A 23,511-nucleotide genomic window follows, 5' to 3' on the forward strand; every position below is an offset into this window, starting at 1 on the left:
TTCTCAGTTAAAAACAATGAATAATACTCAGGGAAGTGATATGGGGATACAGTGATTCCAAAATTCTGCTCTGCGTCTTAATGTGCTATCTAAAGAGGTGCTTATGATAACGATGTATTATTACTTGTCTTCATCACACCTTTTTAAATTATGTGAAAACACTGCAGCTGCACATCAGACCAAGCTCTAATAGCCTTTCCAAAAAGCCACTCATCTGGCTACAGCATACCATAAAATCTGGTACCTCCCCCTCACTTCTGCCACTAAAAAGTTCATTGACTTTTTATTTGACTTGCTTATCATGGAAGATGCTTATCATCTTTTCCAGAGATACACGTGTGTGTATATGTGTTGCAGGTTATTTGGCTCTTACAGAACTGGCTGTGGTAACCACACCACCAGGTCATTTCAGACCCAACGAGAAGGTGTCTGACAGCCAACAAAATATCAGGGATCACTACAGGTCAGCAGCTCAGCTCTACATGCAGCCAACTCAACATTCACTGGTTTGTTCAGAACATCTGCCACGGGACAGCACATCTCACGTGAGAACTCCTCAGTAGGGCTGTTTTCTGTTAGTCACCGTAAAGTAACTTCTCAAGTAACAGAGTCAGGGAACTGAGATTGAAAACCAAAGATAAAGCCATTTAATTAAAGCTTATCTCATGACACGTTAGATGCTCTGACTACATTTTCATCTGAGTAATCCACGTCACTCCACATAAATACAGCTTAGCCAAAGGCTGCTGAGGCTGTTAACTAAAAACAGAACAAAAAGAGATGTTTTCTGTTGCTGTTCAGATAAAGGACTTAAAATCCTTGATTTCAAGCTTAAACACGGCTCATTCTGATAAGCAAACCTGGCACCTTGCTGCTGCTTAGCAAACTTCAGGCAGCCACATTCTCAGTGCTCGCACAAACTGCTGCATACTCAGGCAGCTCCAGTCACTCAGTTGCCAGCTCCCTGTGGCTCACACACAGCACTGAGGACCTTCCCCACCTGATGGCATCACTTCAGCACTGCTCCAAGCGATGGTTTCTAACAACTCTCCGCAGAGGAAAGACCAGGATGGGACCAAAGAAAGAAAAGCTCCTGCACTTCTGGAAACGGCACTGCAGACACAGCCCGATCCCCAACCAGGGTCATTTCTGCGGGGTTTGAATCACGCACTGCTCTGAGGCATGTCTTTCCCTCACTTACTGCCTTGTAAACGGCTCATTAGGAAGGAAAAAAAAAAAAAAGAGAGAGTGAGAGAGGAGCACTGACTGAACAGACAACGCAATGACAGAGCGCCTTATGAAGTGAGAACTATGGAGCTGCAGCCCCCCAAGTTCTCGTTGACAACGGGAAGCCGGACGTTTCTGTGCTTTAGCAAACAACACCCCGAGCGAGGAGACCCACGGAGCCGCCCCCCGCCGAGGCAGCCCCTCAGGGGCGGGGGCAGCCGCACACCGCCGCCTGGCGCTGGGAACGGAGCCACCGCAGATCTCAGCGAGCGGCCCCGGGGCCCGGGGGATGAGGAGGAAGGCGGAGGAAGGCGCACCGCCCCCCCCAGCCCCGCTCCCCTCACCGCCGCCCCGCAGCCCCGTCCCTTTCTCCCGCCGTCTCCTCCTTAGCGCTTCCCCCGCTGGCCCCGCTCTCGCCCCACGCCGTCCCTCGGCCGTTGCCGCTCCTTTCCGCCCCAGCGGGACGGCAGCAGGCCCGGCACTCACCTCGCCCTCTCCTCCCCTCAGCTGTTTACCACTCAGGGCTCCCCTGGCCCACAGGGCGCCGCCATCTTGGCCCGGCCTCCCCCTTCCCCCTCCCATTCACGAACCGCCTCTCCCCTGGAATCCATCCGCTACAGAAAGTAATCCCGCGCCCCTTTCCTATCCCCTTCCTCCCTCGGGGCCGTGCCAGCCCCACACCGCCCCTCTCCGGCCGTTCCCCCTCAAGGGCCTTTCTCCCTCTGAGGGAGCTGAAGGGACCGGACAGATGGCCTCACCCACCCAGCCGCTCACGGCGGAAGGATCCGGACTAGGGAGCTCTGCGGTCACCGAGAGGTCGCGTGATTCTGGGGGCGGAGCCGCGGGCGGTGGTCACGTGAGGGGGCGGGGCGGGGTGCGGCCGGTAAACAAGGCCCGGCGCTGCCCGCCTGCCTGGGCCCGGCCGTCCCCTCTGTGCCCCACTGAGCGGTACCGCACGCAGTCCGCCTCGCCGAGCGGTATTGCGTTTGAGATCGCCTGTTTTAGCCCTATGTGTCAGAGGTCGGGGCAGAGCTGTGGCTGTGAGCACCGTGCTGCCAGCCCGGGCCCTGCGCTGAACCAGCGGCCAAAGGTCCTTCTCCTTTTGGGTGTTTTTTTTTGATCCCTGTGGTTAAAAAGGGGTTAGGGCAGAAGCCAGGACGTTGGCTCAGGGAAGGTTCTGCAGCCTTCATACACCACAGATTCTTCAGGTCTGTGTCTCAACCCTCAGCCCGGTGGGGTCTCAGCGTTCCCCATAGGGTGAGCTCAGCAGGGCACCAACCACCCTTTGCAAAGGGTTTGATCCAATTCCTCCAGGGAGAAGTACAGATATGGGAGCAGAAGCTCGGCCTAAGAAAACACAGATGAGAGCCCAATCCAACACATTACAGCTGCTCTTTAACTTCTGCAGCATCAGCTGTGCCCCTCTTGCAGCTCCCATTGCTGCAGACACGTGGTAGTCCTTTGTGCTGTGCCTGCAATGGGTCGTTCTGCTTCTGCATGAGGTTTTGCTGCTTGGTGTGAGCGTGCATTTAATCCACTTCTGCTAACATCCATTGCAGTTAACGTTTACTGCAGCTTGGGCTGAGGGATGGCATTTTTTCCTGCTGTGCAGATAGATTTATTTCTTTTGCCATAGAACACAGTTCAAGTTAGGATGAGCTTCAGAAAAGAACTGAGAACAATTAGCTGTGTTATTTTACTGTGACTTAATTACTGTACTGTTAAATATGACGTAGAGACATGGATAATACAGGAGAGGTTTGCTGCTAGATTTGAAAGGGAAGGCAACGCTATTAGAACGGGTGTGATGCGTTGTAATTAACCTGATTGTTCTTGCTGAGTTATGCACGTAATCATCTATTCACTTAGGATGCACCAGAGCACATGACATGCAATAAGAACTCACAGCAATACACAAAATTAAGTTGCCTTCAGTTGCAAGGTGAGCTCACTGTACATCCCCTACATGGGTCAGGGCCAACAGAAGGTTGTGAATCCAGGCCCTCTGTGGTTCCCCTCTTTGTCTGCTGACCCTGAAACGTGAAGAGAGAAAAGGGAAACTGGGATCAATAAGAACATATAATGACTGAACACAAGGGGTCACCTCAAAGGTCCTTCTAGGCTAAAATGCAACGCTGACGTTCTTTTATTTTCCTTACAGAAATCACCTTGTATAATCAGCTTGTACAAACCACCTTTTGCACATGATTTCATTGGAGAGGAGGGGTGATAAGTTTAACAGGAGCCGCAAAAAGAGATTTACAGAAGATCACAAGAAGCCACGGTGACAGCTTTCCTGACCAGCTCTGATCCCGCAGCTATTTGCTCCAAAGGAACTCCTGGCATAAAATAAAGAAAAAGGGGTGAATGAGAGCTGAATCAGACACAGCAGTGTCCCCATCTCTCTTAGGCATTCTAGCATTGTAATAATAGTAATACAGAGTATCTCAATTTGTATTCAATGATATACGTGCCTTGTGAGATGACAGCTACTTGGGGTAGATTGGCTGATACAGATGGGGTTTTTTTTTTGCAGCTGTTCTATGCACAGCCTACTGAAATGAGATGTGGCCATCCTGCTCCTCCAAAGGACTGTGCCCAGTGCTGCTTGGATCAACTCTGAAACCAGCTAGCTGGTGAAGTGTGACTGTAGACGCTGTTGGATTGTGTTGTGTAATGAGTCTTTTCTAGGATTTTGTTTGTGTGGCTGACTTGGTTTTATTATCTCTAGTTTAAGAGCAGCCAATTGCACTTCGTGGCAACAGGAAGTCTGTGCTCAAGGTGCCAGCAGGAGCCAGCTCCAGCACCTCATAGAATAACATCTCAGTCCTTTCAGCAGCTTGTCCCTTTTCCTATTTTGTTTAATTCCCATAACTGTCTTCACATGAAACCCTGAAGCTGCAATGTACATCTTGGTTTTCTGTTACAGTGCTTGTTTGTTTGTAGCGGGAAATGTAATCCTTCAAATGCCTGTGTTTAAGAGGATGCAAATCAGCTTGCTAGCACAATGCTTTGGGAACGTTTCTTTCATGCAAACTACAGCTAAATAAATAAAGGGGGGGAAGAGGGAAAGGGAAAAAGGATTGTTTGCTTCTGTAAACAGCAAGAATTAATTATGTTCAGCAAATGGGTGAAGATGGGCAAAGATTAAAATCTGTTTCTTTCTCAATGCGGGTGAAATCTACGCTCCTATCTCCCAGTTGCAGCAAACCCTATTGCACAGCCTGTCCGGTGCCGTGGGGCAACGCGGTGCCACGAGCTGTGACTTGTGGCTGTCCCAGCAGAGAGCGCTCGGGCCACCAGCGACACACAGGATACCTCCACGATGAATCTGAGGTTCCTCTGCACCGCATCTGCTCCGCAGGGGAACACCACCACCCTGCAGCCGATCCTTTAGCATGGCACAGAAGAAGCCCCTCGTTCCTGCTGCCGTCACCGCTCTGTGTTACAGCAGGAAAATGGGGCATGCTGAATCCCGGTGTAGCGCAGCTGGCTGTAGGAAACAGGGAGATGCATTTGAAGGCTCACGACAAACAAAAGTCTACGACATAAAGGCAGTCCTCTGACAGCTAAGTGTGAATGCTTGGCAGCTGGCGGTGTGCTTCTATACATCTTAAATTGCAAACTTAGGAGTTATCTTTGCTGTTCCAACCATGCTCAATTTTAGCGCAGGGGGGGGTTAACCAATGGCACAGGTAGCATGGCACTGTGCACTACACAGTCAGGAGAACGGTGAACATCAGAAAACAAGGGAAATTCAAACTCACTTCTTTCACCCCCCCGAGCTGCTGGAAAGATCAGCCCTCCTTGTTTTTCCCCAGACAAGAGTCGTGTCTGAGGAGTCCCCAAAGAAAATCACTGCTCTTCAGCTCCCATCTCACCTGTGCTGGAGAACCACCAGGTGATGAGGAAAGGCGTTCTGCCCCTCTGTGCTTCCCCTTCTCTCACCCACCCTTACAGGCACTCAGTTATTCCACACTTGTAAACCCATTTTCAAACCCTTTTTTTGCAAGCAAGTGATGGAATTAATACAAATTCTCATTATTGCTCTCGAGTTGAAGAACTTTTTGCAAAGATGCTTGTTAATGAGCTTTCTTAAGCCTATATCTTATGTACAGCTGTATATAGATAGAGCAGCGCCTAAAATGCGTATAGATTGCACACACATCTGTTTGGGGAAGATACGGTGCATGGATGAATGTGTGTGAATATACAGGTTTCTTAAGAGCTATTTTTTTATGTCTTATTAAAGAAAAAGCAAAGAAATGCCTGCTTTGTACAGTAATGCCCCGTGTCGTGCTCTTTGTCAGTATGACAGAAGAGTATTCCTACAGAAAGTGAAATTTAAGGGTGCTGCCCCTAGGGTTTGCAGCTGGGCATTGTGAATTCTCTTCAAGTTTTCAAAGTCCTGGGAAGTTTTGATAAGCAAATACTTTCTGGGCTCTGCTTCTCTATTGGCTGTTTCTTCACCGCCAGATTTTGACACAAATAATCTGATTGAAAAATCAGGGAGGGGAACGGGGGCAAAAAACAGAGAGAAAAAAGGAGAAGTGTCTATTTCAGCAGGCTGCAACTGAGTGAAAAAGTGGAAGGAGCCCAGAGAGAAGACGACGTCTCGCTGGGGGCTCATCCAGGGAGATCTCAAGGCAAATCCAGTAAGGCAGAGTCCCCTAAACAGGTGATTTATTTATCCTTTTAAACACTCTAACTGTCATTGTCTAGCTTCTTTCTCTGGTACGTTTCATCCCCTTTGTCCTATTCTTTGCTTCTGTTTGCAAATACGTAACGTAGCTCCCCGCTAAGCCAGTTGTGTTGGGCATTCTTTTGTGATAATGCTTTACTTATATCAAGCAAATCAAACTTTAAACAATGACATACTGTATACTTTGCACTCTCACATGCACGTATGAAAATGATAATAGCAGAATAAAACACAGCAGATGTGTCAGTGCTCTCAGATACCTGCAGCCCAGCAAGTTCTGGGCAGCAGGGGCAGTTTCCAGATGTAGACTTTTGCACTTAAGCAATGAGGATATGCTGTATTTTTCCTTTAAATTACTCCTGTACAGACCTTTAGGTTCAGATAGAAGTACATCGCTGCTGACTTAAATGATTAATTGCATAAGTTTTGGTGCTGATTTTGCTAGGTGAGAACTCAGTCTCTGCTGTTGAGGATTTCTGCTTCCAACCTATAATTTATATCACCTCTCCATCCTTTCTAAGTACATGCTAATTAGTGTAACGATTCTTAGCACATGGAATTAGATATTTATAAATATATCTAATATACTACCTGGCTGATTCAATGCATTAAGCAGGAAAACAAATCATTTCCAAGTCCACAAAGTAAATGCACCTACAGAGGGACATAGGATGTGTTGGACTGTGCCGTATAAGTCTTTAAATGGAAGCTTAAGGCAGTTTGCTAAAACCAGTGGCATTCCCAACATCACTATAGGAGCAAAGGAGCTTTTGGAAGGACAAACGCTGCAATTATATTATTAGCATTTTGTCCAGATAATAAAGATCTCCGTGGATTTCCCCATCTCCTTCTTTGACAAAACGTTCACTGTAATTTTCAGGCTCTGGCATAATGCCCATCTGCCCATTCTTACTGCAGGAATGGAAAGTGTTCTGCGCACTTTTCCCCATTCAAAAAGCCACATTCAAATTCTTTGCCCCAAGTACACTGCATTTTACAAGGCTGGCTTGATCTCAGCGTAAAGAGCTGGAATTCTGAAGTATTTTATATTTAAAAGAGTCAGGAGTCCACAAAACTTCTTATTTTACTTGGGCTCTTAGAAATGTCACACACAGGTTATGTTTTGTGCTTTTGTCTTCAAAAATATAGTCTTCCAATAGGTACACTGTTCTTATCATAGAATCACAGAACCATAGAATGGCCCGGGTTGAAAAGGATCGCAATGATCATCTCCTTTCAACCCCCTGCTATGTGCAGGGTCACCAACCAGCAGCCCAGGCTGCCCAGAGCCACATCCAGCCTGGCCTTGAATGCCTGCAGGGATGGGACATCCACAGCCTCCTTGGGCAGCCTTCTTTATAGCTTAATTTTGCCAGGAAAAAGAAAAAAAAAAACACAAACCAACATTACGGTTTAAAATAAATTAAGCAGTAGGAAGGAAATAAGCCTCTTTCAGGCTAAAACTTTATATACTCATCAATTTACATAAAGCCACACAACAACTTTAAGTTAAAAAATTAAATATTTCTTCTGAGTGCCATGGGAGAAAAGGTTTCATTGCTGCAGTTTACACTGTAAATGTGAAAATGGGAAACCTGAATTTAGAAAGGCTTCGAGGAAAATGAGTCAGCTTCAGAACAGAACTTATATTGCACGTTGGGTTCCCGATTCAGGATGGCACAACCCTGCAAACACCTGCCCCCAAAATATGGTCCTTTGGGGTTAATTGTGCCCCTGAAGGAACTGCTGACAGAACAGACCCGTAACCTCATATGGGGAAGAGAAAATACCAATTTCTTCTGAAATATACCAAAGGAGCCAATCCTGTGGTTTGGGGCACTCTGAGCTGCCATGTGCTGAGGTGGGAATTGGGGCTTCAAGAGGAAAATGAGACCTTAAAAATTAGGATACTGAATTCAACCCATCCATGTGCACCTTGGGAAGACGCTCATGCCCATGCAGGCAATGAACCCTGCCATGCAGCTGTCAGAAGGGACAGAAACCATTGCCACTGGGGCTGGCAAGAACAGGCTCCATAAAAGACAAGTCCAACTTGTAGCAAAAGGTCAAAGCTAAATTCTGTCAGAAGCTTCAGTGATGGTCCAAGCCATAGCAGGCCCTGCTGCCCACAGCACTGTGAGGTGCAGTTAGCTGTCTGTAGCAGCTCATCACTTGCTACTGATAATCTTGAATTTCAGAGAGAGAGAGTATTTTTCCTCTGGCAATCTGTGCTCCCAGCTTTCCTCTAAGTTGGCTGTGTGAATCACAAAGACAGTCCGATGCAGTCGTTAATTAACTATGCTGGGCTCCCAGTTCCTGTTTTCTCTGCAAAATGGGGGTGGGGGAAGGTAACTTCCTTTTGCAACGTTCAGTAGTGCATTAAAGATTGTGTTGCTCAGCACAGGCCCTTATCAGCAGCCAAGATACCGGCCCAAATTTGACTTTTGCATATGCTGGGGCAAACATATCCAGAAAACCCTGGTGATTCTTAGGAAGCTACTTTCAACAGCCACCTGAAAAGGCGGGCTGGAATCAGTACCTTCACATACTTAGTGCATGGATACTACAGTAAGCAGCCTTGCTGTGTTTTATGCCACCCACCTGCAGTCCTCCAATTTATCTGCGAGTGTCTCTGGGTGTTCCAGTCGGTAGGCAAGGAGAGCAGCTCTTCCAGGAGCACTGAGCACACGCTCTCACCTTGCCCTCCACCTGCTGTCAGAGCCTCTTCCTCCACTGTGTGGGAAGCCCAGGAAAATTAACTGGTTCATTCAGGCAGACAACGCATACCAGCAAGCTTTAGACATCTGAATACTCTCTATTGTAGCTGGCAAGGTCCTGCCCACTATGGGAAAATCCCTTTGACATGAGTGGAAATCCCATGTAGAAAGGGCTTGCAGCAGGAGTTTAATTTGGGGCACGTCTATGTTGTCAAGTGCAGCTCCAGGCACACATATCCCACCCAGAGCTGAGCAAGGGGGTATTGAGACCCCCCCATCGTGGCTGCTGTGCTGAGCATTTCCATAGGGTGTGAGGCACACGGCCAAGCAGAACACACTGCTGCAGTGGTCATGGCCATCCCAGAACACTTCCACACCACTGAGCTGAGTGCTTCTGCATGCAGGTCAGGCTGATACATTTCATGATACTTACGAGAACCTCACTGGAGAGTTACAGAAACGTAAATACAGCAATGTATTTCAGCATCCCTTCTGTTGTGTGCATACTTATGGCTCCTTCTCAGTACTATTTTGTTCTCTTACTAAAATTAAATTAACACATCCACTCTTGGCTTGTTTTCTCATATTCATCTCAAGTCACATGTACATTTCTCAGAAAAAGATAAAAACAGGTGAGTCATTTCAGAAGGAAAAAAAAAATGGCTGAAGTCATACATGAAAGTGGGAATCCTGGACCAGGCTGAAAAAGGCAGCTGGAGCTGTAATGGGATTTCTAATGGCACTGGGGCTGGTGAGCACCTGACTCCCACAGACAGCAGTGGGCTTTGCAACTTACCTGTCCACAGCAGACTTTGCTGCATGAGTGCCCTTGTATGTGCGTAACTGTAACCAAAGCTGCCATCGTACATCTGGTGCAAATCCATCCCTTGGACCTTTAAATGAAACACCACTGGGCTATGTCATTACATTTAGCATACAGGGGTAAGCACATACACTTCCGAACCCTACAGAGGAGCCAGAGAGGAGCTTTTCCATCCCTGGCTGCTTCCAGGAGCTCACAGTGCTCTGTCCTAACGTATGCAGACACTTCACACCATTCCTACTCAACAGGAACAAACTGTTCTTTTTCAGTAAATAAAGTACTCTATGCTTCAAAAAGAACCCAAACAATAACATAATGCATTTGCCCATCGGTTGAGAGCCAGGACCTACTGCCGACTTTTCATATGAAATATAGCAAGATTTGCTTTTAGTGCTGCTATCTCGAACAATTGCTAGGGAAAATGCAAATACATATGCAAATAAAGCACCAGCTGATATTGGCATACGCAGGATTGAGCCTGTTGTCACACTGCCTGCATGAGAACAGTTGTTGGCCGTGGGGAGCGGGCACAGGGCGGGCTGGGCTCTGGGTAGCAAAGATAACAGATGCATTGCAAGAGAATTTTGTCTGATTAAATTTCAGCATTTTATGTCTGTTCCTAACCCGTCATTTCAACCGCCTGTGATATTTGAGTCGGGTCCTAAAGGTAACCTCTCTCTGCTCAGCCTCTGCTTGATTTTGTCAGCCACAACAAAGAATGATGCCAAGGAGATTCTGAGTTCTGGTGTATCCCTGCCACACAAACACTTCTGGTCCGTAACAGCTTACATACAGCTGTGTGCTTTCTCCAGAGTTAAGACCCATTGGGCGCCTAAAGCCAAGCAACCACTCCCATCCCTTCAGCTGGGTGGGGGGGCCCTTTGAGATGGGCTATCTGTCACCCCAGCAGAAGGGTTTTAATTCTCACCTCTGCTGGATGCAGAGCTGATGTGCTGCGGGAGCAAGGAGAAATAACCCCACAAACTGCAGGGATTTACCTGCTGTTATTTCATGCTTCTGCCCAGGCAGTGAATGGAAAATGCCACGTTCTTTTTTGGTGAAGAGCAAAAAGGCTCATACCTATCATCAGCACCGCTTTGTGGAAGATGATCTGCCTATATTCACATGGGATCCAATCACCTCTGCTTTCACTGGTGAGTCAATACATCCACCGGGCATGTAAGAATACACCAAGGCAAATAAATAATTGAGTAAGCAAGCTAAGGGAGCTGGATGAATGAGCTAAAGAATTACTTAGGGCTCCCATGCAGGGATGGCAGTCTGAGGACAAACAGGTCCCTCAGCGTGCACCCTCTTTCTGTTGGCTAAATCCACATTGTCATGCTGGAAATGAATTTAGATCCTCCCTTTGTTTCCTGTTGGGCTGCTGCTATTATAATTCCAGCACAGCGAGCCCCTTGCACTGACACGCTTTGGGCAGATGCAAGCACTGGAAGCCCTGAGTAAGCACAGGGCTTCTGATGGCCAATACTCTACCTGTGTAGGAACTAGACAAAATTCTGCCTTTTATTCTTTGCTCTTGCTCCAGTTGTTGACTCCCATCTCCATTCACTCTGTCTTCTCTACCTCAGTGTTACCGCCTCCTCCTGATGATTTGCAAGGAAGGTTACAACTAGAATGAGAAAACAGTGATATCCAAACACTGACTGAAAGGAATCCTGTGCACGGCAGAGGAAAGACCAGCTACTCTATGCTAGATTAACACAAACCAATGCTCCTTCTGCCTATGCCTGCTGCCATCCCTGCTCCTGGTCATGCTCTTCCACAGCCATCTGTGCAATAGCAGGGCTGGGACAATTATCTCCTTCCTTCAGGCACCGTTCGAATTTTCATTATTCAAATCTAGGATCAACTTACCCTTTGTTCTAGCCCTGGCTGTGGAACTAGAGTCCAGCCCTATGATATGCTTGATAAAAGAATGGAAGTGACTTTCCAGTGTCAGTTCCTCACATCATCCTTTGGCCATTTGCAGTGCTTCTCTGGTGCACACGATGGTTTGGATGACACGTGGATGCTGTCCTTCAGCAGCCCAGTGCTGTCTGCAGCAGAAATGAGGCACTTGTATTAGACTTCTACTTTAGATTTGTACTATAAGTTCTACACCTAACAAGCACTGGTTGGTCTCTTAAAGGGCTGAGACAGGCATGGAGAAATGTGAGTGGGCAGGAGGACACAAGGCTCTGAGGTGACCTTTGCAGCTGTACAAGCAGTTACCTCCCTTCTCAGCTTCCTTACTTGGCTGTCTACTGAACCCTCTGATGGGAGAGATGGTGAAGTTATTAAGTTAGTGATTGTTAGTTACCCTCATAAATGAAAATGGTTTTAAATAAGGAAATTATACTTACAGAAACATGGCTGCTTGGGGTTAATTTGCTGTAGCTATATGTTACATCAAGTGCCATACTGTATCCTGCCCCTCTCTAAGGTGCATATCTCATTCTGCTTAGAATTTCCCTTTGCCAGCAATGGACAGACCTTGGCTGCCATGCTGATTGGACCACTCTGCACCAACTCAGGGAACTGAGCATGGATTTGCGTGTCCAAGCATGAGTTCACATGCTTAGTGCACTGACCGTTCTCTTACCAGCTAGAATAAACTAACTGTGACACTACTGTGATTACAGCCGCAGGAGACAGAGACAAGACGCCAGAGGATGGCAAGAAACAGGACCTAGAATGGGTGGTTCCAAAACAAGAAAAGGATTCTTTTCAACCAAAGGAAGAAAGTGTCCCTGTCCAGTACCTAAGCAGGATGCTGCCAGGACCTTCAGCTCAAGGTCTGCTAACCAAAGCCAGAATTGCAAAAGAGGTCAGGGCTTTGTAAGCTTAGGGGGCCACTATGATTGGATCCAGATTTTCTGTAAATGGCAGCTCTTATTTTGACACCAATGGTCAAACTTGCCCCAGGCAGAGCTCAGTAAGACCTTCCTGTATTTCCCTTTATGATTCTGGTGTAGATCAGCATCTCCCTGAAGCTGTGATTCCCAGAGCGAGCCTTCAAATCTCAGCAACTAATGTAATTGTGTAATATGGGTGTCCCCATGATACTTGTTCAAGATAATAACCCTTTAGCATCCCCTCTCCACTCAAATTTCCCCAGATTAAATCAAAGTCCTAAATCAAACATTGTATAGGCACCAGGACTTGACTTAACATGGGGGTAACTCAGCATTGGTATGACACTCACTTTCTCCCTCTCCTTTACAAACTCAGACGTGAGCATCTCAGGTCTGCAAGTCAAAGACTGCACTAACCCAACAAGCGTGCCTACCTTCTACAAAACCGGCTTTTCTTGGGATGCTTTCCAGCTGCCATACAGCTACAGACAGATGTCTTCCACCATGCAGTCAGCCCTCCTGGAGCACCCCGTCAGCCTGTATGGAAGCCATCTCCTGCCAAGCGCCGAGCCCCCTCTGGATTACAGCATGCGGTACTCCTCAGACATGGAGACCTACCACTGTGTGAAGTGCAACAAGGTGTGTGGCTGAGAACCTCAGCCACGAGTTGGGGGCTGGAGGGTGCTAAGGATGGTGCAGTTTACACGGCCTGTGGGAAGGAAGAATCAAATAAAGAGAAGGAACTGTAAACAGAGGTGAAAACAAAGCTGCCTCCTAGAAAAAAAAAATAATAATAAAATCAATGGCATTTTGTTTTTCAGGTGTTCTCCACTCCCCATGGCCTGGAGGTCCACGTGCGAAGGTCTCACAGTGGGACCCGACCCTTTGCTTGTGAAGTATGTGGCAAAACCTTCGGGCATGCTGTGAGCCTGGAGCAGCACACCAACATTCACTCCCAGGTGCGTGGCATGCTTCCCGAGAACTGCCCTCCAGAGCTCGGTGGTGCTTGGAGCTTTGTGATGAGGGAGGGATGCTTCCTAGATTACACACCTGATGGCTGTCCTGCAGCACCCAGTGACAGAAGCTCTGAAGACCACAGATCATAGTTCTCACCTTTCCACTCTCAGGCTGTCCTTGGGAGTGTTCTGCATGGGGAGGATTGTTGCTATCAGTTCTCCTGTGCCTCACCTGCTCTTAAAGGGCACAAGACAAGATGCCAGCTATTTCCCTAAGTCCTCCTTTCATCCTCCTTGCATTAGCACGTCAGCCCATGAGCTGAGGGGATTTGCTCATCATATCTACCATACTCTTCAAGCTGTCACATGTTCTGCAGCCAGTGACTGACACCTCATGATTTTCTTTCCCTACCAGGAAAGAAGTTTTGAGTGCAAGATGTGTGGGAAGACATTCAAGCGTTCCTCCACCCTCTCCACACATCTGCTGATCCATTCTGACACACGGCCCTATCCCTGCCAATACTGCGGCAAGCGCTTCCACCAGAAGTCGGATATGAAGAAACACACTTACATCCACACTGGTGAGAAACAAAATATTCCCTTGGGATAAATACAAACTGAAGTCCCTCGTGTCTACACACACACACACACACACACCCAGTCCAGCTCCTCTGTGACTGGGAATCAAGTCATTCTTTTCTGTGTGGTAGGACAGCAAAAGGCCTGAGCATCCTTGAGATGCACCTCCTCCTTTGTGTGATGAGGAGCCAGTCATCGTCCAGCCCCTGGTCCACAGCATGCTCACCCCCAGCCCTGGATGCAGACACAACCTGGGACCAAGCTGGGGAGGGCTGCCTCTGGTTCTTCTCCCCCTGTGCTGCCGAAGGAGAGCACAGACATTGGCAGACATTGGGTTTTGTTTTTTTTCCTCCCTTCTGAGATCTTTCTTACCATCTTCTTTGCCCGGCAGGAGAGAAGCCCCACAAATGCCAGGTGTGTGGGAAAGCCTTCAGCCAGAGCTCCAACCTCATCACCCACAGCCGCAAGCACACCGGCTTCAAACCCTTCAGCTGCGAGCTCTGTGCCAAGGGCTTCCAACGCAAGGTGGACCTACGGAGGCACCGGGAGACCCAGCACAGTCTGAAGTGAGGGACGGCTCCAGGTCTCTGCTGGAGGTCCCACTGCCAGTGCATGCTTCATGGAAGAAGACCCTCCCCGGCATTTCCATCCAGCATGGGACCTCCCATTTCATTAAGCTCACATGGCTTCCTGCACTTTCCTGGGAAGTGACAAAGCCATGTCATTGGCTTTGGTGTTCTTGCAACCCCAAAGCCTTACACACCCCAGTATGTGACAAAGAAACCTGTGGGAGCTCTCACTTCTTACTTACAGCAGGTACCAGGCCATATCTGATATCACCTGCTCAAGTGTAAATGCAGGGGAATTCCTCCAGGGTCACAATTACTCTGGATTTACACCACGTGCAGAATTCAGTCCATCAGACTGACCTGACCAGCAGTGAGGTGGGAACACCTGGACTAGTGGCAGCCACAATCTGTGCCAAGCTGCTGCTGTAACCATGTTCTGCTTTGATGGTTAGGAAGATAAGGATAGGACATGCAAATAGACTGTGTTCAGTGAGCTGTTTTTAACCTGGACAGGCTTCTGCAGAGACTTGCCCAGGTCATAAATTCCAGCAACAGACACCTAAAGTCACTTTCTTTCAGTGGAGCATTTACTGTGATCAAGCGACAAATTAACTGTGTCCTATTTTTAGCTTGGAGTAGGAGGAAAATATTGGGAAAAAAGAAATAGCTCCTATCCCTAACTAATAACAAGGGTCTCTGCATGCATTCTGCATCCATACCCTACAGCAAAGATCCCTGGGCAAGAGACAATCAGATGAGCTCCAGGGAAAGCCATGGCATGGCACTGGGGATAAGCTAATGAGCCCTGTATCTCAGCACCCTGTGAGAGAGATGGGATGCTCTCAGAATCCAGGCTGGGTTGTTCCACAGTGTTGCATTGTGTGCTGGATTTATTGGCTTAAATCTGTCCTGGACAGCCCTGTGTCACTGCACGGTCAGGAATGACCATGGATATAGATGTCAAGGGCCAGAGAAATACGATTTCCTTCCACTCTCACAGGAAGAAGTGGCCTAACCCATATACACTGGCATGATATGAGTACTTCACAGATATTACACAAACATAGCAGTGGTATTTCCTCCTCCTTCCAGGTCTAGAGGTTGAAGCAAAGCACTGAAAGAGGTAAATAGCTGGCTCTCCTCTAAGCTCTGCTGTGTTCTCAGTACATAACCTTTGGCGAGTCACTGCACTGCTCTGACTTCTATTCCTCCACACCTCCTGGTGATGAGGAGTCATTCACTCAGGTTTGTAAAGTCCCTCGAGTTTTTGAGAGGAAGGACAAAGTATTATTATAGCATTAAAAAGACAAGTGCTTGCAGTTAAGCGGGGCATTGCAGCAGGGCACAGACCACTCCGTGACTACACCCCTGAACACATGGCATCGTACGATGACTCCGATGGGAAGCAGCCTGCAGAAGGGGATGTGGCATTCACCATCTCACTCCAAACGCTTATTAAGGAAGGCTGCCCCCATGGGCAAAGAAGCAGCAGTCCCAAGTGGAAAATTCATTTACTGCCCAGAGCAAAGAGTTCTGATCCTGTCCTCGGTTACACTGCTGTAAACCCAAAGCCATTCACCCTAGTAAGATTTAAAACATACCTGCCCCTGTTCCTTGCTTAAGCTGTTACTCATTAATATGCAGTCTGGCAACTCAAAACAGAGTCTGTACTCCTGGCTTGTCCTTGCACACTGTAAATATGTATTTATACTTATTCTAATGTATATTTTTATTGCAATACACCAGACAGTGACAACATGTACAGGCCTGCTGGGGTTTAACTGATAAACCTGTTACCTCTCAGTAACTCTGCCAACACGGGGTGCTGCGTGTTAAAAACATTCATCTCAAGAAAGCCTTGTGTTCAGCTCTGGTGGTGCCAGCAGTGGGGGCAGAGGGGGAAAAGGTGAGGGGTGACAGCACCACACTGCTCCCCTGTTAAGGCTGAGCAGCTCTGTACTTTGCCATGCCAGAACCTGGTCAGGGTAAGGGCTCTGAGGGAGGAAGCAATGCCCAGGCCCTATCTGTGACACCAGACATACATGCATGAACTTCAGATAAGGTAAAACCATTTTAGCTTATTAAAATTGCTGCCAAAAATGCAAACTGTGTTTATTATTTCCCTTGTCCTCCTCAAATCTGCAAACAGAGATATACAAAGAGCATCTGAACAGCTCTGTAGCTAACACCCTTCAGCTCCAAAACAACGGGCACACCAGCACCCAGCCTGTGTCCTGGGGACAGCAGGTGCTTCTGACTCATGGGAAGCTCCTCAGTTTTTGAGGGAAATGCTGGTAAACACTGATCGGCACCATAGCAAGACTGCCAGCAGAGCCACTCAAAGCCAAACAGCCAGCTAGTTTTGAGCCTGCAGAACAAGGTCTAACTATATCCATTAGATTTCCTCCCTGTCTCCAATTTCCATGTGACAGAGAAGTCACAGCCTTGAATGGGTGGCTGGGATCCTGTCCCTTGTAGCAAGGAGAGGATCACCCAAGAACTTTCATTTACTTCCCCTGGACATTGGGAAATAAAGCTGCTTTCACCATTCTTCTGGTTCCTGAGCCTCAAGATCACCAAGGAGCAGTCACACCAGAGCAGGCAGTGCCAGCCTCACCCATCTACTTGTTGGGAGCCAAACCCTTCCCCAGGAGATGTGAGGGCAGTGAGTAAAGAAATGCTGGGTGAGCATGGGCAGCATCCTGTGCTGCAACAGGACGGGTTGGACAGACTAGCCTACTCCCAGCAGCTCTGTGAATGTATCTCCACAAACACAGGTTGTGGAAGGAGGCCAGCTGGCAAAGGTGCTTGCAAGACAGAAAAACAAGAGTCAGAAAGCGACTTGAGAAGGAAGGAGGAATTAGCTTGCAGAGTTTTGCACTAAAGCAATTAAAAAAATATCTATTTCTTCCTAGAGAGCTTCTCCCACTCAGGCCACCAGGTAACACCACCTCATGCTTAAAGGAGTGATGGATTTCAGCAGCCCAGAGGAGAACCAGGCATTGATCCTCAGCCCCTCAGATCAGGGGGAGATGTCCTTTGAGCAAGAAGCTGGAAGGGACCCCCACCTTGTGTTTTCACTGCCTGCTGTTCTTCGCAAAGAGAAATGCTGTGACAGCTCCAATCTGCCCAGCAGTGAGAGATCAGGAAGATGCTAGTCAAGATCTTGAGGAACAGCCCCAGCAAAGCCAGCGCGACAAACACAGCAGTGTAACCTCACAGCCTGCTTGCAATGGACCTCCCAAGGCAGGAGCATGGAGCAGGGGCTGCTCTGGCCTTCTGCTCAGTGTTTGGCACACCATTTCCAGATGGAAAAAGAAAGCCCCATACTCTGGGGCTGGCAGCTGCACTCTGCACCACTCCCCAGGCATCCATCCATGCTGCTGGAAGCTCTGGAAATCATAGAATCATAGTATCATTAAGACTGGAAAAGATGTGTAGGATCATCACATCCAACTCCAAGTCATCCCCACCATGCCCACTGACCACATCCCTCAGTGCCACATCTCCATGGTTCAGGAACACCTCCAGGGATGGTGACTCCACCACCTCCCTGGGCATGAAGGAGAGAGGAAAGAAGCAGATTTGGTCCTACCCAAGTGCTTCAAACCCAACCTGATCCTTGCTACTGAACCCACACAACAGGCACCCAAGGACGCTCAGCACCTGTCAGGATCAGGCAGTTCATGTCACCAACTCCAAACACAGCTGGCCTTGTTCTCCAATAATGCAAATTCTCCCCAGTTCTGACTGTTCTGAAAATAACCCCTTTCCCACCATCTCCCCTTACATCTCAAACATTCTGGTCAGTCAATCAAGGAAATAGATAACAAAAAGCAAAATCTCAACTAATCTTTGTGGCTGAAGAAAGAGCCGATTGTTTTTGCCTCTCCCTGAGCCTGCCCTAAACCCTGCACTTCCCCAGTCCTCTTCACACCTTCATTCCTTTATTGCCAGGGAAAGTAAATCCTCTGTCTTTGGGCTGCTTTGTTTAGCAAATGAGGGACATGCAAAACAATCCTGCTGAGCAGAGGTGTGCCTCTGTCTTCCAGACAGCCTTCAGGTATTGAGAGCAGCAGCCCAGAAGTGTTGTAATCGAAGGTAGATTTAAGTCTGGACACAGGGTGCATCTTTTCCTAATGAAGACACCTGCAGGAAGAGAAGGTGTGCTGCTACTCAGCACGGCATTATACTGGAGCTTATCTTCAAATTGTATTAACCTACAGAGAAACTGAACCTATAGGCAAAACTGAAGTTCCCACGTGTGTTAGCAAAGGTTAGAGAAGGTCTGAGTGAGACTGAGAGGTAGGATGGGGAAGAATTTGGATCCAGGCAGGTGTGGGTTGCACTGGACAAAAAATTATTTGCTGAGTCCAGTTGCCTTCCATCCTAGACTTCACAGGAGTGTTTTCAGTGAAAGGATAAAAGCAGAGTCCTTAGTCCTTGCAGCAGGCCATTCCCCCAGTGCTGCACAGCCTGTCATAGGTAAAGGGGATGCAGCTGTACTCTCAGCTGCCAGTAGGTTTGTGCTGCTAACCATAACACCACCACACATGTGGAAACCTGGAAGCAATGCAGCCTCTCTCTAACAGCTGCATAAGCATGTTTCCTTACATGGGACAAACATCCCTGCCTGCCATTCAAGGGCCTGGCCGTGGGTAGGGAAATACTACATATATATATATATATATTTTTTAATCAGTTGTTCTGCTTACAAAAATACAAAGCAGTGTTTTCCCACTTCTGCCCCGGAGCAGCACATCCACATGGGAAGCACCAAACCACCACATCAACCATCACAGGACAGCTAAATCAGTCAGTTCTTCCATGGCAGGTGAGACATAAGAAAATGCAGACCTGTGCAGCAGTTACAGAACCAACACACCTCAGCTCACAATCACCATGGGCACACACTGATCCTATGCTCACAACCTTGACCTGGGGTGCCAGATCTGCCACATCTCTTGCATGACCATGGGCAAGACAGTAGCTCTGGATCTGTGAAGTTGCTCAGCACCCAATGCAACTCATAGAAAACTTCAGCCCATCTGCAAAAGGAGGATAATTCCTCCTCTCCCTTCTATTTCACTTGTTGTTCCCCTTCCCCCCCCCAACCCCCCAGCAGTAAGATAATCAGACACAGGACTGCCCCTCCTTATCTCCTACAAACAGTGCCTTGCACAATGAAGCCTTGATCTCAGCTGGAACCTACTTAGTGCTACTGTGACCCTAATAACGAATGGTAGAAACCTACTTCAGCAAAGCAACCCAATTCTGTTAATGGCTTAGAAAGAAATCCTCCAAGCACAACAAGAAATTAAATCTTAAACTTCACATGAGCAGAGAAACGAAGCAAGTGGAAAGACAAAGGACAGATCAGACAGGTAGCATTTCCATCAGTGAATAATACTCCAGAGAGAGAGACAGAGCTGGATACTGATGCTACAGACATCCTACTTGATCCCCCCTCATTCTGAGGATGCTTCCTAAACACAGGCATTTCCAATCTGGCCCTTGGGCTGATTTTGACCTGGTGGCCCAAGGGTGATCGTCATTCACCTCACCAGACAGCAAGGCAGGCAGAGAGCAAAGAGTTCCCAGAAATGGGGAAATCTGAGGCCAGGGAGGAGCTGAGCGTGCACCAGGCTCAGCTTTAGCCTGATAAGTTTATCAGGCACTGCCGGCTGCTAACTGTCAGCCAGCAAAGTGGGCCTGTTAGGGAGGAGGAACAGCTCCCGGGGTCAGATAGGACAGCCCCAACCTTATCAGAGTGCCTGAGCCAAAGCGGGAACTGGAGAGAGAGCACTTTCCAACCACTTCATCTGAAGAGCAGACAGATTGGCAGGAAGGGCCTGTCAGCCCGCTGCTCCTAGCCACGAGCCCTGTCCATGCAAATAACACTGCCAAGTGCAGCAGGAAAGTTGCAAATTTGAATGCAGAGGCCCGAGGGAAGGTGCAGGGGAAAGCTTTCCTAGGAACGTTGCCCAAAGGGGAGAGTTGGACTCACAAGTTTGGATACTTACTGCACAAGCTGCTCCTGCAGACAGGCTGCCATCAAGCCTTGGGATGGCAGCTCCAGCAACTCATGCTAATGCTAAGTCACCAAGTTTCAGTGTACAAATAATTGTTTTGTTTTCCCTTTAACAAAACAAACAAGTAAAGAGAAGAAAAACCTCCTCATCCCCTTCTGAGCAGCAAAAGTGTGGACCAGCAAATACCTTCACGCTTAGCTCTAGTGCAGCAGTACCCAAATCGATACAGCAGAGGCTCTCCCATGTTTGAATGAGCTCCCTTGGACAAGCGCAGCCCGTGCAAGCTCCCTTTCTGCACACCTCAGTCATGACAGAGGGTAAAAGAGTTGTTGCACAGCACATTTCCTGCTTGGTTTCCTTGCTGAGGACATGCCATGCAGGATAGAAATGGTGTCAGACCATCAGCACAGACACACTGCATTCCTACAGCCCCTCTAACCGTACTGCTATCATGTCACCGCTCATAGTAATGGACTGCATGCAGGGCATTGGCCTCATCTTCAGGTCTTTGGGTTGAAACAGGTGACTTGGGTCCTGTCTGTGCCAGGAAATCCTGCTGAGAGATGGCTCAAGTAAAATCCCTGAGCCTGTCCCAGAAGAACATACTGCCTGCCTACAAGCGAGTACCTCGTATATCATAGAGGGCTGGGGACAGCAGCATCGTAGGACAAGATATCTTCCACATGGGCTCGTCACTCAGAGGCTCCCTTTATGGCAAGTAACATATATATATGAATAAATATACACACACAGTGTGATCCAGCTCCTCCTAAAGTATGCATCTAAAATAGGACTGAGAAGTCATGTCCTTAATGCACCTTGTTCTCCCACTGATCAGAAAGGGAGCCTAGCACATACAGATATCTAAAGTTACGTGGGATGAGTCGCACTCTTGTGGTCTCTGCACTGCTCTCAGGCTACGTTTCTCACAGCTGGTTCTGTTCCAGTCCACAGCCTCCAGCTCTCCTCCTGTTCTCCATGCACAGAGGTTGCTCATGGCCATTTAATTTCTGTGTATCGTGGGTTCCTAGCCAAGCCTGAAGTACAACATCCACATTTAGCAGTGGCCAATGCACTTCAGAGGCTCAAGGCTTTCTCATCAAGACTTATGAGTTAAAAACAAATCAAAAAACCCACCTACTGTTGATTCTACTTTCTCATTGTGGAATTTTAAAGCAATGGGACTTTATCTTACATCCTAGGCGCTTCTATATTAAGAACTTTGGTGGGATTTTTAGCAGTGGACAAGACTGCTGGTTTCTTCTCTTTATATAACAGAAGTTATCTCTTGCTTCAGCTGGGGAAAGGGAAGTCAGATGATGCAGCATTCCTGCTCTTTCAAAGACACCATCCTGAGAGCACTGACATGGTGAACCACTGTGTCACTCACATCCCTGCCCCAGTGCCTTATTTAGATCCAGCCTGTATTGGCTTGTCCGTAAATCAATTGGCTCAATGGACACCGAGGTGTGAGCATCTAAGAGCTGCAAGTCCATTTCTTAATACCGAGGCATCACAGAGAGAGCTAAACATCAGACTCAAACAGAAAAGACTTTCCTCCTATCTTTGCAGTTGCCAGCTGATCTGAGCCAGTCACCATCCTTCTCTCTGTCTCAGGATTCCCAACCACAAAATGAGGATAACAACACCGACATAATCTGAGATCAACAGATAAGAGCAAGGTAGGATTGCTGCACATACACTGGGATGGGACCTGGCATTATGAAAAAAATCCCATAGAAACTGCACAGAGCATTAAAGCGAGGCCCTTGCATTGTGATCTTTCAACCCCGTATGAATTTTCCACTTACAAACATTCCCCCGACGACAGTCAGCAGGGATTAACCCTTTCTCTGCAAGCTTCCTCGCCACATCATTATAAATTTTCAGGAGATGCAACAAAAAATTAGTGGTTATCAGAATCAGCAGTTCATGTTATGTCCCAAAAATAAGTTGTTGGTGTTAGCTCCCCAGCCCCACTTCCTCAGTTCCCAAGTCCCCAGCAATCTTAGCTCCGAAGGGAATGTGACTCAGACCCTCCAACTGAAGGGCTGTCATCTGCAAACCCTGATGGCTGGATGTGACCACGGCTTTATCATGGCCCACCAGCTGCATGTACAACCCTTGCCTCCTCCCCAATGATTCAGCAAATCTTCTCTGAGGAGAAAAACAAGCATACAAGTGAACAAATCACAATGTCAGATTACAAAGATGAGCGGGGAAAAGCTGCAGCTCAAAGAAGGGAGATAAAAGCTGGTGAAATTGCATGGCATAAGGGCTGAAATGCTTGATAGACTTTTTATGGAGTTTAGCAATACAAATTATTTAAAAATAGTTGCCTTTTGGGGTCCTTACACCTTAAAATATTGCTAAATGAGAACAGAGTGTGAAAGGGAATGAAGCACATTCCGCCCTCTGTGATCTGGGCATTGCACAGGGCTGATATGGAGCCCTCGTGGCATCACTGACAGCTAAAGAATCCATCCTGTTTCACACTGAAATTAAGTTCTACCAGGCAAACTACTTTCAAAAAGACTTTCTGTTCACCATAGCCAACATTTTCAATGCTCAGAAGCCTGTTATCGAACACTTAACAGCTAGAGATCAGTCAGAAGGTGTAGTACTTCCCTTAATTGCATTCAGCCCAGATACTCCAGTCAGAGCCCACTGTTCCAGAAACACCATGAAATTCTAATGAAAACAAAAGTGTCTGCAATTCACAGAGCACTCATATCATGTTTATGGAACATCTCAACCCAGTGGGTCCTCCAACGTCTGTGAGACAGAGATGCACCCCTCCAGTAGATTAAATGCAACAACAACAGAAAACATAGAGGAGAAGCATGAGTACAAATTTCAGTACTGAACTACAAGCAAGGAGGACTGACTTACCTCCCTATGGGCTGTGTATTCTTTGTGAACATTAATGTATTCACACCAATGTAAAATTACAGTGCACAAAGCCTACTGAAGCCACTTATTATGCCTTCAAAAAGACATCAATCAGAGCAGGTATGTGTTGCTTCAGGGGGCTGCACCATGGCACAC

General features: G+C 47.6%; 2 protein-coding genes across 3 annotated transcripts in view; one reads left to right on the forward strand and one right to left on the reverse strand.

Moving 5' to 3' along the window:
- The window catches only part of TSC1 (tuberous sclerosis 1), a 47,780-nt gene extending 25,248 nt beyond the window's left edge, over window positions 1-22,532 (reverse strand). The window contains 6 exon segments of the mRNA XM_046901872.1: window positions 3,134-3,566; window positions 4,546-4,720; window positions 9,443-11,102; window positions 11,348-11,529; window positions 12,762-13,036; window positions 22,275-22,532. The gene's annotated coding sequence lies outside the window, so the exon portion shown is untranslated.
- GFI1B (growth factor independent 1B transcriptional repressor) lies at window positions 5,780-16,537 on the forward strand. Of its 2 annotated transcripts, none has more exons than NM_205091.2 (7): window positions 5,780-5,905; window positions 10,495-10,623; window positions 12,115-12,267; window positions 12,704-12,966; window positions 13,149-13,286; window positions 13,699-13,864; window positions 14,254-16,537. In NM_205091.2, exons 2-7 carry the CDS (start codon window positions 10,509-10,511, stop codon window positions 14,430-14,432), a joined length of 1,014 nt encoding a protein of 337 aa, NP_990422.2. In that variant the 5' UTR covers window positions 5,780-5,905; window positions 10,495-10,508; the 3' UTR covers window positions 14,433-16,537. The 2 variants fall into 2 exon arrangements, with proteins under 2 accessions (NP_990422.2, XP_046757621.1); XM_046901665.1 differs by having other exon boundaries at window positions 10,499-10,623.
- Window positions 22,533-23,511: the final 979 nt, after the last annotated feature.

Source organism: Gallus gallus, chromosome 17 (genome assembly GCF_016699485.2).
Source record: "Gallus gallus isolate bGalGal1 chromosome 17, bGalGal1.mat.broiler.GRCg7b, whole genome shotgun sequence".
NCBI lineage: Eukaryota > Metazoa > Chordata > Aves > Galliformes > Phasianidae > Gallus > Gallus gallus.

Excerpts from the sequence above, each read along its gene's own strand:
- GFI1B (NM_205091.2), top strand. The coding sequence starts at position 10,509 with ATGCCACGTTCTTTTTTGGTGAAGAGCAAAAAGGCTCATACCTATCAT. Across the intron at positions 10,624-12,114 it reads AATCACCTCTGCTTTCACTG|CCGCAGGAGACAGAGACAAG; the intron begins GTGAGTCAATAC and ends CTGTGATTACAG. Across the intron at positions 13,287-13,698 it reads ACACCAACATTCACTCCCAG|GAAAGAAGTTTTGAGTGCAA; the intron begins GTGCGTGGCATG and ends TTTCCCTACCAG.